This window comes from Stomoxys calcitrans, chromosome 2 (assembly GCF_963082655.1).
Source record: "Stomoxys calcitrans chromosome 2, idStoCalc2.1, whole genome shotgun sequence".
In the NCBI taxonomy this organism is placed as follows: domain Eukaryota; kingdom Metazoa; phylum Arthropoda; class Insecta; order Diptera; family Muscidae; genus Stomoxys; species Stomoxys calcitrans.
Genome location: NC_081553.1, coordinates 207827493 through 207846173, shown reverse-complemented (window position 1 = coordinate 207846173; position 18681 = coordinate 207827493). Strand labels below are relative to the sequence as shown.

At 35.9% G+C, this 18681-nt stretch overlaps 2 protein-coding genes across 4 annotated transcripts; one reads left to right on the top strand and one right to left on the bottom strand.

Annotated features, from left to right (window-relative positions):
* The first annotated feature begins 1517 nt into the window (after positions 1-1517).
* On the top strand, positions 1518-6740 carry LOC106090999 (DDB1- and CUL4-associated factor 12 homolog). 3 transcript variants are annotated; one of them, XM_013257380.2, is made up of 7 exons: positions 1518-1812; positions 2060-2357; positions 2424-2576; positions 2656-3057; positions 3178-3393; positions 3459-3647; positions 6194-6740. In XM_013257380.2, exons 2-7 carry the CDS (start codon positions 2091-2093, stop codon positions 6341-6343), a joined length of 1377 nt encoding a protein of 458 aa, XP_013112834.1. In that variant the 5' UTR covers positions 1518-1812; positions 2060-2090; the 3' UTR covers positions 6344-6740. The 3 variants fall into 3 exon arrangements, with proteins under 3 accessions (XP_013112834.1, XP_013112833.1, XP_013112835.1); XM_013257379.2 differs by having other exon boundaries at positions 1518-1917; XM_013257381.2 differs by lacking the exon at positions 1518-1812 and adding an exon at positions 1927-2027 and having other exon boundaries at positions 2081-2357.
* A 203-nt stretch (positions 6741-6943) lies between these two features.
* Positions 6944-18470, bottom strand: LOC106090998 (GRIP and coiled-coil domain-containing protein 2). The gene is made up of 5 exons (XM_013257378.2): positions 18263-18470; positions 18096-18192; positions 11730-15280; positions 7322-7439; positions 6944-7253 (listed from the first exon to the last, which is right to left on the bottom strand). Exons 1-5 carry the CDS (start codon positions 18278-18280, stop codon positions 7171-7173), a joined length of 3867 nt encoding a protein of 1288 aa, XP_013112832.2. The 5' UTR covers positions 18281-18470; the 3' UTR covers positions 6944-7170.
* Positions 18471-18681: the final 211 nt, after the last annotated feature.

The window sequence follows — 18681 nt, the reverse complement described above, 5'->3', positions numbered from 1 at the left end:
CACCAAAGAGAAGAGAAACAAAAAGCTGATATCTTAATACTGTCAAACCTGGCAGGATTTTAACAGCTGTTTGCGTGCGACCACCTTTTCAGCTGACAGTTGTTCACCCGAAAAACCTTGCACTGATTTCCACTTTTCACACGTCAAAACGCACTAAAAAAAATGGCGACGAAGATAATGCGAACAAATTTCTGACAAGTGGTACTGAGTACTATGAGCAAAATAGTAGCGACATGTCGCTGCATCAGAATAAATTTTGCACAATTTTATTTGCAAATGTTATTAAACGTTCAAGAAATGGGCTGAATCAACTCTGCTTCCATACTGTTGTCTTTGTTGTGGGTTGTTGTTTGACTCTTGTTAGTGTTCTGACAAAGAAAAGAGTACGTCGGATTTCACATTATAGGCTGGTAATACGTTCTTTTTGGGGGAAAATTCCCCTAAATAGTTCTTTCGGTGGTTTGACAAGATTATCACATTTAATTTTTTGGGGTTTCTTTGGCCAAAATGTTGCCATTTACATATAAAAATTCATATGGCACCAACCAATTTATCAGCTGACACGTACATGTTTACATACAAATGTGAGTGTGTAGACCGCACTCAAATTCATATATGTTGTTGCAATTTCCGCCAAAACCCACCCATTCGAAATTAATAAATAATAAAACACGAAAATATTTAAAAAGTAACGAATTCTGCTTTTATTTGTAAAAATAAATAGATTTTGTAGTACAATATAATTGCATTCTTTCTTCTGTCAATTATCAGCTGTTACTTTTAGCTTGCTTTAGAAAAAAAGTGTAAAAGTATATTTGATTAAAGTTCATTCTAAGTTTTATTAAAAATGCATTTACTTTCTTTTTAAAAATCCGCAATTACTGTTTGGGCAACCCAATAGTTTCTTATTTATGCATCCACAAACAATATTTTTTTTTTCAACCCCGAGTAAGTACATGTGAGCAAGATAACTAACACTAACAAACACTTAGTTACAATTAGAAGTTTGGCGATCGCGTATATTTTACATAAGAAAACGACTTGTGCGCAGCAACTATGATTGTGCTCTTTTTGGGCGTTGTGAAATGTAAATTTTCACTAGATGAAAAAACAAGTTATAGCGAAACGAACACCTTTCATCAATATTTTTTTATATGGAGTTTCACCGCCAAACCCGAATATAGTACCAAACTTAATTTAAAAGGAATTTTCGCTGTGGGTGAAGTCAGAACTAGGCTTAAAGCCGAAAAGAATACCAACTCTATAATGTAAACGTAGCTGAAATTAAAATGAAATCGAAATATTTTAATAACTGCAAGTCGACTTCGTCTTTTTGTCGCACACACGCACAAATTGAACCTAAAGTGAAAAATAGTTGTATGCTTGGGTTGTTTTAGGGGCGGGGGGTGGGGGTGTGTGTACAGACGAAAGATTTCTTATAGATGAATTTTCCCTCTCTCTCAAAACCACAAACAACGATTAGAAATCTGACGTTTACTTTTGTTTTATTTCTAAGGGTCACCTAAGAGAGGAGAAAATGTAATTGGGTGCACATAAAATCAGCAGAAAAATAAAAGTTAATTGACAAAAAGAAGTTAACAAGTGTTTTTTCGAAATAATTTAAAGTTTAAAAGCTTAAAAATGTCCACAATCCACTGAAAACGGATTCATTGTTCATGCACAGTTATGTTGAAATTCTCTCTTCTCTAATTTTCTTCGTTTACGTTGTGTTGTACGTGGTGCCTCTTAAAAGAGTCGATGGAACATCTATAGTTATTGAACATCTGTGATAGCTCCATAGCACAAATAAAAGTTGGTCACTGGTCAAAGAATATCTTAGTTAAAAACATACCACAAATAAAGTTTAAAACAATATTTGAATAATTATATTGAAATTACCACATCAAGAATAAAGAAGTACGTGAAAATTTCACGTAATTTCAATGTGTAAAAAAGAAAAAAAAATATCAAGTGAAAGAATATAAATAAAGAAAATAAATACTTTGACTTGTTAAAATACTATTTTGGTAATTGGAAAATAATATAAATTTATTGTTAGATTACAATATCAATCACACAGGCACTAGAAAATGTTCAATGGCATGGTGCAAACGGTACGAAACAGTGTAGTTGGGACTTATCCTTCTTGCCATGTTAATTCACGTCTTGAGGAACGAAGGGCCAAGACAAGAGCTCTACGAGCAGAGCGTCGAAGAAAGCCGGATAAACCAGATGATTTTGTGACATACGAGGACTCCGGGAGTGATGAAGAAACACCAGAACAGCAGGAAGAAGTGCTAAACACTTCGTACAATTTTTACGACTTTATTCGTAGTAGGGAGAATGGTCTAAATGAGGTAAAACGAGACTTGGACATTTTAATGTGTAATTGAAACATTTTGAATAAATATTTTTGCTTTCAGAGACGTAAAATAAACTTTGAGCAAACAAGTAGATATGTGTTGACACATGATATGTTGAGAGAGACACAAATAAACTTGGGCTATATTAATAAAGTCTTCTGTTCCAAATGGTTGAGCAATCGTCAAGTTATATTCGGAACTAAGTGCAACAAGGCAAGTTATTATTAATAGATGATAAATATTTCTTGAATAGCTGAAGAGCGAATAATTGCATTTATATTTTTTTTATTAGCTTCTTGTGTACGATGTAAATATGAGACGTGTCGATGCCATTCCTACTCTATCGACAAATAGAGCAAATCATCCTGAAGTCCAAGGAGGATTGCATGCAATTGAAATCAATCCAAGTCGCACATATTTGGCCACTGGTGCCCGTAACTCAGCGGATATAGCTATATACCGTCTACCAACATTGGATCCGGTGTGCGTAGGCGAAAATGGACACAGAGACTTAATAATGGGAATGTGTTGGTTGGATGATCAGTTTATTGTATCGGGTTCAAAAGATTCACGCATGGCACTGTGGCGAGTAAATGAGGAACACATGGAATTTCCCGACGGTGGCAAGGAGTTTTGCCCAACATTTGCCACAATTAATCCCTTATGTGTTCGAGATTGCCGAACAGCTCAGAGGGTGTGTATGAAAGGCAATACAGAAGTATGCCAACACTCAACTAGTAGTAGTTACTTCAATATAATTTTATTATAAAAACTTCTTAGCCATTATAAAATGTTTGCTAATTTAAATTTTCAGATTCGCTCGCTTTGTTTTAACAAAGAATTCCGAGAAATAGCTGCTTTATCCCTGAATGGATATATACATGTTTTTAATGCAGAGACATTTAAACAAAAACTTTCACGTAAACTGCCAAATTGTCAAGACAATGTTAGCATAGCTTATCACAGTGATGGTTTATATGCTATTGGATGTCGATCTTATACAATTCTCTTGGATACCAGAACTTTACAGGTATACAAAATATTGAATAATCTTTTTTCGTTAGTAGACAACGATTTTTTTATTTTTTGTTACAGACTATTAAAAAGATTACATCACGCTATAGCGGTTGTGGTATACGGGCCACATCTTTCGAAGGCAATCTTTTAACTGTTGGTACCGGTCTAGGAATGCTTTTATTCTATGACATACGTGCTGGAAAATATCTAGAGAGCAGCGTGAATGCTTCACGTACTGTCACATTAAAATGCAGCAAAGGCATAGTGGTAAGTTAAACATATGTTAGAATAATAGAAACATTTTATCTCTAAACAAAAATTGAGAAAGAAAATGTCGACGGTTAAACGGCTAGTATCTAGTCTATTACCCTCCATCAGGAGACAAAGATCCTACCAGTGCGAAGACATAACTATATGCTGTCTAAGCAATACCCTTTGGGCTGTTATCGCAGAAACCATCCAAATCATCATCTTGTGGATAGATACCCACCGCCCAGAAGCCTTAAGGTAAATCTACACGACCTAGAGCGTGAGGATCAGCGCTACAAGAGAGAACCTCTAGATCAAGCGGCATATCAAGCGGGTCTGAACAACATTCATGAAGACACGGTAGCAGACGCGGTAATTGGCTACCGGGTGAATGTAGTCCTTGGAGAACGACCGCCACCGAAGAAATCGGGCTAGGATTGATGCCGACGTGCAAGATGTATGTCCCGATTGTAACCAGGGACAGGTGACGATACACGTCACCTGTTTAACTGCCCGGCCAGACCCACTCAACTCAGACCCAGATCCCTGTGGACGCACCCCATCTTAGTCGCAGAGTTCCTGGGTCTTGACACTCAACAGAATCAAGCAGACGAAAGATAGAAAACAATAAACTGCTACAACAACAACAACAACAACAACAACAGCATTTTGAGGAAGAAACAGGCAGGTTTTCGGCCAGGACGTTCTTGTGCCGACCACATTAACTCCGTGCGCATAATCCTTGAACAGTCTGCAGAACTTAATACATACCTATACCTTTTATTCATCAACTTCGAGCACGGTTGCCAGATTTTTTTTTTAAAAAACCCCCACAATCCCAAATAAATTTCCTTAAAAAATACCCAATTAAAATATTTTATTCCCTAAGAAAATCCCCTAACGAAAATACTCACTGATTAAAGTATAGTTTTATAACAGATTTAAGTTTTATGCCCACAACTAAAGTATTGGTACATTTTAATTTATCATTGTAAGTAATAAAGAAGGGCATTAAGATCGGCAGGCCGAACTTTGGAAACCTATCCAAAGTTGGGCCATTTATGGTTCATTTATGAACCCATAGCAGCTTTATCTAAATATAGTCCGATCTTCACCATATTCAAGAAGGCTATTTAAGGGTTTAACACAACTCATTGTACATTCATCGGTTAAAAAATTCACCTTTTTTTGGGCCTAAGAATTTAAAATGGGAGATCGGTATATGTATATGACAGCTATATCCAAATATAAACCTATCTGAACCATATTGAACACGAATGTCGAGGAATACTCGAAATCGAGTAATAACGTTCTTTTATTGTCTCAAGAACATAAATCGGGAGATCGGTATATATTGCAGCTATATCCAAATACTGCCCGATTTTGACCATACTCAGTATGAATGTCGATGGGCCTTACGCAACTCTTTGTACCCAATTTCAGCAATATCGGTTAATAAATTAACCTTTTATGGCTATATCCAAATCTGGACCGACCTGTAGCGTGATTTAAACGGACGAACGGATGGATATATATACTTTATAGGGTCGAAAACAGATATTTCGATGTGTAGCAAACGGAATGGCAAAATGAATATACCCTATCCTTCGATGGTGGGTATAAAAACATTACGTGCAAAATTTCAGCCAATAACAATTGCGGCTTACAGGGGCTCAATCTGTCAAATCGGAATAGTTTTATTTTTACCGATTTGACACGATGGTAAGAAGTCTTGCATTCCAGCTCAATTGGATAAAAATTGCAGTTTCCAGGGGTTCAGAGGTGAAGTCGAGAGACTACTTTATATGGGAGATATCCAAATCTGAACCGAAAGGACCGATTTGCAAATGGCCCAAAACTTTAAGCAGATAGCCGCCATCGTGATTTTTATAAACGGGACGGATATGGCTAGAATTTCCAGTTTTAGTACGGTAGACTAAGGCCTATGTCTATCATATTCATGTACAATTTCTCATCTCGGGATATGCGTTTCTACAGTAAACACCAGTGTTAGTGAACAAGCTTTCTATTAGGTGTGATAAATCCAAAGTTATTAGCCAGCTGTGAGCACAACACATACTGGAACATTGAGTTCCGTTTTGTGTGGTGTTCATTGCTGTCACGAGAAGCTTGGCTACGAGACCGGGCGCGTCCACAAGTTGCGGATATTCGAATGCTTCATACGGAGTAGCTGCAACAGCAGTCGCGGACAATCAGCAGTATCGAGCGGAGAATCTCAGTTAGAGGCCGGGCGGCACCGGCTGTTGCACAAATACTGAGTGCCTATGATGCTCGGTATGACAAGGCGAGCTATTGTCTCCTTTAAATAACCAATGCCCATCTCCATATGAAAATGTGGCTACAACAACAACAACCAATTACTTCTATGAATGTATTATTCGATAATACACAACGAATTATTTAATGCAAATTGAATATTTCAGGTTTCATGTCTTCTGAACAGAAGAAGAAGAATTCAAAACTAGGTTAACTGTTTTAAATAGTATGATATCTAAGCCAGTTTTACCATACTCATCATATTATAATCATCTTATTCATTACAGTACCCAGAGGACGAAATGGATGGTTTCAATGTTAAGTATGTGCCGGCTATATACACACATTGCTATGATAGCACAGGTATGAGACTGTTTGCAGCCGGTGGTCCATTGCCAGCTACTCTGGTGGGTAACTACGCGGGCGTTTGGCAATAAATAGATTTTCCTAATTCCGTAACTAATGAGAAGAAAAACTGATTAATTTTTAAGCCCAACCATAGATAAGGTTCAAATAAATGGAATTTGTCTTTTCTCCATTCATCTATTAAAAAAGGGGGTTTGTGTTCTGCATTAAAAACAATTTAAAGTAAATAGTGAGATTGATTGCAAAACATACATAAAAAAAACAAATGGAAAATTACCATTACATGTTGGATTGAAAAAATTGCAGCAATATTTCCCAAAAATTCGATCAGACCCTAGCCCCAACGAACATAATTGTGTTTATTAATATTTTAAAGAATTTTTATTGTGATGTTTTTTATGTATAACTTTATTTTGTAAATGATTAGGTCATAGTCTTCAAATTGCGTACACATACATACGGTATAAATGGAATATAATGCTTATTTATAAAAATATATGCTATATATATATATACATGCATATATGTATATGTACACAGCTAACTGCTTTATTTTATTTCTTTTGGGAATAATACGTTCGTTTTCATTTTTTTATATATACATATTACAGACATGTTTAAACTATAAATTGGCAACAAAAATTATAATAGAGAAAACTGAAAGTACTCAAAATATAAATACAACGTCAAGAGAATATATAATTTATTCACGAGATATATATAAATGTACGAAATAAATTATGATATTGATTACTAAAAAATAAAACACTACACACATCACTATTTGTAACTGCTTTAAATACTAGGTAACGAGATAGATTTTTATATATGGAATTCTTAACACATATTTTTCTGTTTAAAACACTCTAGAAACAATTTCTCCAACCAAGGGATGATTTTAGTTATTACTATTTCCGCCTCCTCCTCCACCCCAAGGCAAAAAGTTGCCCCAACCTCCTCCTCGTTGTGTAGCTTCTGAAACTATAAACAAGTCCAAGACAATAAACTTGAATTAGATTCTGTTTTTCATTACTCTTGTATGCTTTTACCTTTCTGTCCTTTGGCTACACAATTAAGTATTTCTGTTTCTGGACGACTTAATTTAAGTATTGTATTTAGAACAGGTACTAAACGAGTTTTCTCATCGGCATTATTCAGTGTTAAAAACTGAAAAGAAAAGATATTAAATTAAAATAGCATTAAATGAAATTTCGCTGATTGATCTCTATATAAAAACGCACGAAGCATACGAAAAAATTACCTTTATTTTATTTATGTTTTTTTTTTACTTGTATTTTGGCGATCTATGGCGCCAGATATATGACGCCAAATTTTGATGTCAAATTCATTCTCTTCTACCAAAACCTATTACTTTGTTCCTATATAATTCGAATCAATCGGCACATTCGTTAAAGTGTATGGCCTCTGTTTGGCGACCGCTAATTTGGATGTCTTATTTGTATTCATCTCCTAACAACTTATGTTTGAATTTGAGTTCTAAATTGTCCTAATCGGATTTTACTTTTGTTAGGGTAACCCTCATTGCCTCTCTCATTGCCCTCTTATATATGGCATCATCAAACAGCGTACGAATCTGGCAACACATATAAGTGATGCGCAGAAACGACCTCGCTTATACAAATACAGTATGTCGAGAAAGAACTCTACACACCTAAAAGAAATTTAATTTTCAACTTTCATTGAACGTACACACAAACGCACACAAATTTCTTTGTTTGTGTTGGCAAAATGTCGATCAGTACCACAATTCTGTAACTATAACGAAAATCGTTTAGTAAAATATGTCGAAAAAAAATCGTTTGCACTTACGATTATGTTATTCTTTAACTCCTTGTTAACAGAAATCGTTTTCTTTTTTCTCTCTGGCAACTCTACCCAAAAAAACGAAAAACACAAAGAGGGATCGACAAGAAATATTAAATAATTCTTCTCATAGCCTGAAAATCTTTTATTAATTTAACAACATCACAAATGCACATAATTATTTAGGAAAAGTGCTACCAATACCAATTGATTCGTATAAAACTTTTGTGGACATTTTGTTTTTTTTTTTCATATTAAGAAACACACGCTAATTAATTGATTTTACATACACATATCCGAAATGTTTTAAGAAAAAACAAGAGAAAAATACTCTAAAGCTGAGTATTCTATTCAGCTTTTCAGGCGGAATGCTGTCGAACTCCATATAAAAAACGTCGGCGAATCGTTATAGTGAGGAAAATGGCAAAAACTATTATAGTGGCAACACTTGAAACTATTGCCGGCATCATTTCTGTTTGTTTTATAGGTTTCAGTGGTTGTTTTTTTTATTTATTTATTGGATACAAAGAATATAAAATAGAGAAAACAATAAGTGCAGATAAAGAAACGTGTATTGGTATGGAAACAAAAACGTTTGATTGCTGTCAAATTTCGCTCGATAAACAACTAAACATTTTAGCGGCTATCCCGAAAGCGGAATGGAATACCAGACCTAAAGAAGACCTGGCAAAATATCGATGGCACTATCGGTACTATCGATATTTTATTTTTTGACTGAATATCGATTGATATTTTTCCGATAGTAATACTATTGAAAAAGCATTTTTTTTTACAAATTTAAACAAAAAAAAAGCAAGCCGACACTTAGTGTATCCTTTATGATACATTGGGCCTATAGAGAGTGCAATTTTAATCCGATTAGGCTAACAGTTTGTACAATGATTTCTCTTATGACATCCAGCTGACTTTTTTAATCTTGGTTTTATTTGGTCTGTGCATTGATATTGCTTCTTTATACATCGATCTCCTAATTTTTACTTCTCATTTTCGTTTGAAATAAAGTTGATGGGACATCAACGATAGTATCGATATTTATTATTAAAACTATCGAAAATATCGAATGCTGCTATTATCGATAGTTGGCCAGCTCTACTCTAAAGCCATTGTTAAAGTAAACACCAAATAATTGTTCGTCGTTTAGTTACCGATTTTCTATTCGTTGCCGAAAACATCTGATTTTAACGATGTTGAATATCGTTAAAAGTAGCTCCTGAATACCAAATTCGTTAGCTTTTCTGTTAAAGCTTTTTAACTAAACGATTTTCGTTAAAACACTACTGAATTCCACTACAGCTTGATGCCAAGATGGCGATTTCCCCATATGGTTTTAATGTTGTAGTAAAAATGAGAAAACTTTTAACTTTTTAACTTTTTAAATAGTTCAGCCATGGTGCATTCAATGAAAAGCTGTTGTAATGCGTTCTAGGTGCAAAGGGTGGCCATAGCAAATATTTAAAAAAATATATTTTTTTTAAGATATTAAGTACTTGGGACTAGTTATCAACAAAGAAGTCATTTGACCTGACCTAGTACAATCAGTCCTATCAAAAATTTTAATATTCCCGAAAATTTTGCCAAGGTTCGATCGACCACTACTCCATGTTTGTCAACAACATCATCCGAAGTCTTCGTAAACCTCTTGCCGATTTTTTGAAAAAGGATCATAAATTCATCTGGACCCCACAGTGTAAAAAATCGTTGGATGACTTCAACCGAACTTTAACTTCGGATGTGCTTTAAACATACTGCATCCCCAGCTAACCCATTCATTTGGCAGCAGATGCATCATCACAGGTTTCCAGATCGTTGAATCTTCTTGAACGCAATTATAGTCAAATCGATAAGGGAGGCTTCGCCCTCATATTCGCAGTACAGTATCACAGAATGCTGTTTGGTAGCAAATTTACTTTGCACATTGACCATAAACCGTTGCTATCAATATTTGGTTGAATTCTAATTTACACAGCCAACGGTTTAGAACTTAAGGCTCTCTCTTCTTGTTGGCGTATGAGTTTCAAGTTTTGGTCACGCAGAAGAATTATCTTGACTCATCAGTGATTCGTAGAGAGGTCGACGAAGCAGTGCAAACTATACAACTCACTTTTAAAGCCATAGTCAATGCAACCAAAGGCGACTACATTTTCCAATCTGTTATGAAATACATGTCTAATGGCTGGCCTGTTAATTTAAGAATACGTCAGAAAGTATCAGAATTGTCAACGTGTGGCAAAAACTCCACACAGAAAAAAATAAAAATGGTTTTCAATCACGAAATTAATTGATCCAATTAATGTTTTAATTGAAACTGCTTTAATCGCGAAAATGATAATAATAGTCTTAGTTTTTGAAAAAGTAATTGAACAACTTTTCAATTGAAAAAATTGCATATTCAATTAAAACAATGATTACAATTTTTTAAATTTTTAATTAATTTTTTAATTGATCAATTAAAAAAGCGTCTACGGGTTCCGGATAGTGGAATGGTCCATACGGAGTAGCTGCAACTGCAGTCGCGAACAATCAGCGGTATCGAGTGGAGAGTCTCAGTGACAGGCTGTGTGGCACTGGCTCTCGCTTAAATACTGAGTGCCGATGATGCTCGATACGACAAGGCGAGTTATTGGCGCCTTTAAATAATCAATGGTCATTTTGTTCCCGCGGCGATCGGTCGTATAGATCGGAATGAGCTTGCTCGCCTATAAGAGCTTGACGAGGATCGCCACCTCGACATGCAAATTTGGCTACAACAACAAAACGTCTTGGCATCTAAGGATTCTTCTTTTATAAACAACCTCGTGCAGGGCAGCCTCCAACGATCTTAACTTGGCATAGGCATGCTGTTTGTATTTGATCAGTTCGCTGGATGTCCTACTTTTTGCCATGGTATCTGCAGGCCTATGGTATCGCATAACTTAACTTGCCAGGATGGGTATAAATACAATGCCTCCTGTCAGGCTTTCGGAGTATATGCAAGTCCTAGGCAGGCTGTGATAATAGTGGCCACACTGTCGGTCTCCTTCTGTAGGATCGACGGTCCGGTTGACTTAAATGGTTGGAAGCCATAAATTCTACCATTACCATAAATTCTATAACGATAAGCCTTCGATCAGCGTCATTAATTTAAGATTCCGGAGTCGCCGTGAGTCCCGTCGTATCCTGTAGAAAATGAGTTTTCATTAATAGCCCCAACATCTCCCCCGTTGTTTCTGCTGTCACTCCCATGTCGTCTTCTAACGTTTCAGTTTGAGCATGGGTTTTTCAGAGAAGCTTTTTCATCTTAGCGGCGTTATTAACGCTATCGAACTGTTGGCAGAAAATTTACCAATTTTTTGCCGGATTGACCCGATGGATTCCTTTATCGGCAAGGGCAGCCGCCTCAGTGTACACAACCACCCAAACTATGCTTGCGTTTCATTTACTAGCAAAGGAAATTGGAGCCATTACTCCCCTCCCTGCCACCTTTTTCCCAAGACAAAATTTCAATATTTTTTCGATTTGGAACCACAGCGATATGGGCCCTGGGAAATGATATCATCACGAATCTGCTTAGCCTTATAAAGTCTTATTTCCAACAATAGATAAAAAAAAATGAACAAAATTTTGCTAACTTACCTTCATAATAACGTTTTTAACATACTCCGAGTTATGCAGATGTTGTTCTCTCTCCACAGATCTTTCTTGCCTGCGCAACTCCTCCTTTAGCATATCATTCATTTGCGTAAGCTTTGCTAGGTCCTGTTCATTTTCTGCCAATAATGCGGTCAAATGACGAACACGACTCTCCTGTTTTTGTAAACGCTCTTTGGTGGAGTTCAATTCCAATTGTAACATATCCATGTTGTTCAAATTATCTGCCGTATTGTGCATAGGCGTAGTAATCAATGTTTCACTGGTAATGGCATTGATCGGTGTGTTTAAGAGTTCGTCCAGTGGCATAAAATCATGCGAACGTTTTGCTATTGAGGACGAGGCATTGGAAATTTTGCGTGAAGCGGCTAATGTGGCTAAATTTTCAGCTGCTTCCTCCGAACCTTCGGCATCTTCACGTTCCATGAGAATATAATCTATTTTCGACTGATGATCAGCGAAATGCGAAGAGGAAGTAGACTTTGAAGCTCCCACCATGGTTGGCAAACGAGGATTGTTGTTGAACGAAAGCTCTTTTTGTATTTGTTCCAATTGCCTTTGGTGATTGGCATTTAGTGAATTGATCTGATCTTTATGACATACATCCATTGTCTCTAATTGCTGACGTTGTTGCTTAAGAGTTTCATGCTGCTGCTGTTGTTGTTGTTGCATCTCCTGATTGAGAGTCTCATTTTGTTCTCGCAAATTTTCAATTAGCTGCATTAATTCTTGAGAACGTTTTTTCGCCTGATTGTTGTCGTCGGCCATAAGTTCCTTGTCTTTTTCCAAAATTTGCAATTTTGTCGACAGGCTATCAATGGTGGCTTTTAGTTGAGTTTCGGTCGCTCTTAAAGCCAACAATTCCTCCTCCAGCTCTCGTTCCTTGGTTGAATCACGATTTTGATTCTTTCTTAATACCGCCTGAGCCTTTACTTTGTAGTCCAAGTATTCTATGCGAATATCCTCCGTGGCTCTTTCGGCATATTTAAGCTTCTGTTCGCATTCTGCTAGGCTGTGTTGAGCGCTTGAAAGCTGGATGAACAAGTTCTGCTTTTCTGACTTCAAAGCGATCAGTGTTTTCTCTAAATTACTTTTTTCATTGGATATTTCAAGTCTAGCCGATTCCAACTCCAATTTCAGATTCTCCAAATCCTGTTCTAATATTTTTGTTTTATCCAATGCTTGTTGTTTGCTATGTACGCTATCCTTAAGAGTCTTTTGCAAATGGTCGATTTGATCCTTAAGCTGCTGGGAGTGGTTGGTTTCGGCAGTTTTTGAGGACTCTAGCAGTTCGATCTCTTTGCGCAACTGCACAATAGTGACATCCTTTGTTTTTATTATCTCCTGAGCACTATCCAACTCGGAGGTGCGTGCAGCAAGTTTATTGGTGACCTCAGTAAGAGATTTTTCGGCAGCTTCAATTTCTAAATTTAGCACATTGGCCTGTTTGCGTGATGACTTCAGCTTCTGATTTTCATTTTTCAAAGAGTCAATCTGTTTTTGTTTCTCTGACACTTGAGATTTCAGCGATTCCATTTCGACAATTGTGTTTTGTAAATAGCTTATTTTGGATTTTGTCTCGCCTTCACGGTTTCGAAGTTCGTGTAGTTCTTTTTCCAAATCCTGTTTGTGTGCGACTTCCTCTTGTAATTTTTTCTTTAATTTGGTAGCCAGACCCCGTAGTTTGTTGTATTTGTCCTCAAAGGAATCCTCTACCTCTTTAAGTCTTTGTAACTCATCGGCCCTAGAAATGGTGGAGGTGGATAAAATATCACTTTGATTGTCTAAATCCGGAGCGGCGTTGCTTTGAGCATGTCGCAGTATCTCTATTTCGTTACTCAAAATGCGTATCTTCTCCTCGTTTAAGCTTGATGCCGTCTCAAGTTTGGCAAGTTTTTCTTTAGTTTCCTCTAAATTCTTCTTTAAGACATCCAAGGTCTGGGTTTTTTCGAGCAATACTTGATCTTTATGCTCGACTTCTTTTTGAAGGATTTGCCATTTTTCAACACTATTTTGTAATTCTGTTTTCAACAGCAATTGTTCCTCCTGTTGGCGAGATATCAAATCACCTCTTGCTTTAAGGGCTTCATTCAATTCTCGCATTTCATCGAGCAACTCATAATGTTCCCTTTCCTTTCTTGTGAACATTTCTTGATAATCTTCCGAAGATTTTTGTAGTTTATCCAATTGATCCCTGAGATTGGTGACTTCTTTAATTTCTTGCTGAGAAGGTATTTTGTTTTCCTCCAGTTGATTTCGTAGCCTAGAATTTTCCAATGACAATTTTTTAAAGTCAGCCTCCAAAGCGTCCAAGCTTTCGATTTTGGTGGCATTCATTTTAATCTCTTCCCTTAAAAACACATTTTCTTTTTGCACTTCATTCAATTTTTGGTCTGCTCTTGTCAGTATTTCGCTCGAATTTTCCATCCATGTTTTATTTTTTAAGTTGTCATAGTCATTTCTTAGTTTACGTAGTTCTTCAGATTGATCGCGATATTCTTTCTCAGCATTGTTTGCCAAGTCTTGCAATAGTTCCAATTTTGTTATTAAACATGGCGATAGTGCCTGTGAGTTGGTGTCACCACTATCACAATTGGGGCATTTTCTTTCCATCGTTTGCCTATACTCTTTTTGAGCTAATTGGCTTAATTTCAACATTTCCTTTAGCTTTTCTTCGGTAATGTGCAATCCCTTGGGTGCCATAGTCTTAGACGAAGACATTTGCTTGCGTAGTTCAAAATTCTCACTTTTCAAGTGATGGTAATCGATTTTTATTTTCTCCAATATACTCAGCAAATTATTTATTTTCTCTATGAAAGGCTCTAGAGGTCTATGTGAGGATTGTCCTAACCGCTTCAGTAGCTGCATATTTTCCTCCCTCAAGCCATCCAATTCTTTGCATAACAACTTTGAGGCTTTGATAATTTCCATTTGCCATTGCGTAACAGAGTCCGCATACTCATGTTGGGTTTCCAATAGTATACGCTTACACTCTTTGAGTTTCTTCAGTTTTTTGTGCACTTCTATAAACCTATCTTTCAATGAATTGAATTTTTGTCTTTGCTCCGTATTGATTTCCTTAATAAAGACATATTTTTCCTTCAACTCTTCCAATGATTTTGTCAGATCGGCATTTTTTATCAGCAGCTCTTGATTTCTTCCTTCGGCTTGCCTTAGTTCGTTAATTTCCTGTTCAAGTAGTACCAAATGATGTTTCTGTTCTTTTCCCAAACCACTAACTTGCTTAAGTTGGCCTTCCATATTTTCTATATCGGTGAGAAGGGAATCATTGTCTTGTGTTAAACGACTAATTTGCCGTTTAAGACTTTCATTTTCAATAGACAATTTGTCCAGTTGTTCGCCTTCTAATTTGCGCCTTTTCTCCAGATCACTGATCTGAGTTGACAGTTGTAATTTATGTTCTGTGTATGCTTCTAACATCTCTTTCATGGTCAATAGAGCATTTTTATCGGCTTCTTTTTGGGTTTCGCATTGTTGAAGCTGTTCCTTTAGCTTACGATTTTCTTCAGATATTTCTAAAAAAAAAAAAGAAAAATTGTAACAACTGTGAATTAACTCGAAAAACATTGTCCGACAGCAAGACCCATCGGTGCGAAAGATCAATATGTTTTGTGTTCTCTATACCCTTAGTATGAACGTGGATTGGGGAAATGTATAGCATGACACCAGATTATGAGATGAGTTTTGAGAAGCACTCTAAAGATGTTAAAGGTTAGGTCATAGTGGCAGCCTGCAACTAGACTCATTAACCAATTTTGCCCATTGTGATACCATATGGAAGGGTAGACGGAAAAATACTTTCAAGTAGTTAGTTTTCAAAAGAAATGAAAACCTAATGTGCAACACACTCAGGTGTTAACTTTTAGTTAATCTTTCTCTCCACATTACCTTTCCTATAACTACGTTTTCACTAGGCAATGACAATGATAATAGTTTATGGGACTAAAACAAAATTTATGCTACAAGGCAGATAAAATATGGGTGCTTTTAAAAAAATTAATTCAAACATTTTTAATTGAATCTTAAAAAATTTTATATATAAACTGTGATTGAAAATTTAATCTTTTTCAATTAAACAACAACGACCAAGACCATTAACTTTTTTTCTTTTTGTCACTCAATTCGTTCGCCTATTCATTGAAAATAGCTGATTTTATAGAGAGAAAAAATCAGTTTTCATTGAATTGGCGAACGAATCGAGTGACAAAAAGAAAAAAAATGTTAAGTGGTCTGGCAATGATCTTTCAATGATTTTTCAATGAAATCAGAAACTTTTTTAGACCCGACAGCATTGTTACTACTGTCCGCTTTTGAAGAAGTCTAGACGCTTAAAATTTTAATAAAGACTCTTTATATATAGAAGATAAAACTTCCCCACAAACAGTCTATTGAATACCTTTTTAAATTTCTAACCGCAATTCTAATCTTATTAATTATCAAAATATGCATATTAATCGCATAACGGCTTCATTATATCGATCTTGGTATAACATTTTCTAGACAAGCGTTTTTCTGTTGCGTTTACTTCCTCTTCTTATGTAATTCATAAAGTTACTACATCGCTAATCTTTCTTGTATAATTCGGAAAACATAATTTTCCGTTACATTTTTGAAAAAAGCCTGGAAGTTTTTTGTTTCTAAGGAGTGATCCTGGCCCAAAAATAAACCTCAAATTCGTGTTCCAGGAGTTTTACATATGTGATCCATGTTGCATCGAAATCGAGGGTGCGCCCCCTACAGTGCGCTTTTCGCAAAAATTTTGATATTTTCAACTAAATTTTTAATTGATCCAGTTAAAAGATATTTCGAAAATTTCAATCATTGTTTCTATTGGATCAATTAAAAAATTAATTGGAAATTTCAATCATTTTTTTAAATTGAATATGCAATCTTTGTAATTGAAATCTATTTCAAATACATTTTCAAAAACTGTGCTTGATATTATTATTTTCGTGATTGAAGCAGTTTCAATTAAAAAATTAATTAGACCAATTAATTTCGTGATTGAAACCGATTTTTACTTTTTTTCTGTGTACCTTTATTTCCTTAAATGTTGTTTTTAATCTTTTTTCCTTTTTTTTTAAATGTTGTAATCGGAAGCCCATCTAATTTACTAAAATATATAATGGGTAGTACGGAAATAATTTGCACTTATGGCTCCAATATGGCCAGGCACAAGCCTTTACCCAACTCATGCAGAAACTCTCAAAGAAGAAGTTGTTTGGCTTGGGGTATTTTTTTTTTTCTTCTTTAAAGAGGCTACTGGAAGGAGATGTGGTTTAAGGGGATAATGTATTTTGCTGTCTACGTAAATAACAGGAAGGATCATTGCACAAGTCAATCGGGGCTATGCAAAATTTGCCCATGAACATTCCATAAAAGAACTTACAATTCAATGAGTGCTGTCCGATTAAATTTTAAGCCCAATTATAAGGGACATCCTTTTTATAGCCGAGTCCAAACGGCGTGCCGCAGAGCGAAGTACCTCACAAAATTTCGCCAGCATTAGGAAGGAATAACTACCGCTAAAAAAAATTTTGTGATGTTCCTGCCACGATTCGAACCCAGGCGTTCAGCGTCATAGGCGGGCATGCTAACCTCTGTGCTACGGTGGCCTCCGGTCTCGGGGTTATGAACTTTGAAAAAATTGCCAGCTCCACATGCAATTATGTGGCTTAAACAACGACATAAATTCGTATATATTGGGTTGCCCAAAAAGTAATTGCGGATTTTTTAAAAGAAAGTAAATTAATAAAACTTAGAGTGCACTTTAATTAAATATACTTTTTTACACTTTTTTCTAAAGCAAGCTAAAAGTAGCAGCTGATAACTGACAGAAGAAAGAATGCAATTTCACAAGCTGTGAAAAAATTTGTCAACGCCGACTATATGAAAAATCCGCAATTACTTTTTGGGCAAACCAATAGAATTTTCCTCCAAATTATACAGTTGACCCAACCAGGTGGATGTTTTGACTACGACATACGCAAGTATCTTATGATCTGCTAAGGATGGAAGTCCACATCATTGGGGCCTAACAGGAAGGATCATTGCAACGCTCGATCGGGGTTGTACACCTTGATCCTCAACGGGAGCTTGCACACATCGCTAGCCCCATATGCAATGGTGGCTAAAATAACAACGTAACTTAAATATCCAATTGAATTTCTAATATCACGCAAATCCAGGCAAGAGTTGTTCATAGGCCTTCAGATGTATGTTAATAATTTTTTTCATCTTTAATGCAACTCTTGTATTGATTACTAATAAACCTGCGTTTTTCCATTCATTTGGTACTACAACAGTTCAATGTTTTTTGATCCATCTTACCATCTTTTGCCTGCTTCGCCTTTTTAGCAATACCCAAAAGTCCTTTATACTTGCTTATAATTTCCTCTTTGCTCAATGCTTCCAATGAAACTTTTTGCTGCAATATTATTGTTTATAATATTAGTAACACGTATTAACTACTGATCTGTATTTATTTATGATTTTACCCCTTGCGTTTGATCCATTCTGAATGTTTTCCAACGTCCTTGACTGGGTGGGTAAGGTTCTTTCTTTGATATTTCTCCGTTTGATTTATTATCCTAATTTATGCATTGAGAAGGAAGGATTGATTAAATTGATCCACTCCAATTGGACAAGGATTCCAGAGAAAGTAACGTAATTATTTATTTATTTTTCTTTCTCACGACTGTCGACAGTTCAATGACAGTGGATAATAATATTAGGGATGCCAAGATAGGTTTTAGTTTTGCGTTACGTCATTACGTATCGTTCGCAAAAATTACGTATTTGTGAGTAGCAGTGGTTTTATTTTAAGCCGTGTTTACACTTGGAGCAAATCTAGATTTGCGACTAGATTTCGGAAATCTCGTGTTTGGCAACGAGATTTCCAAAATAAAACAATTAA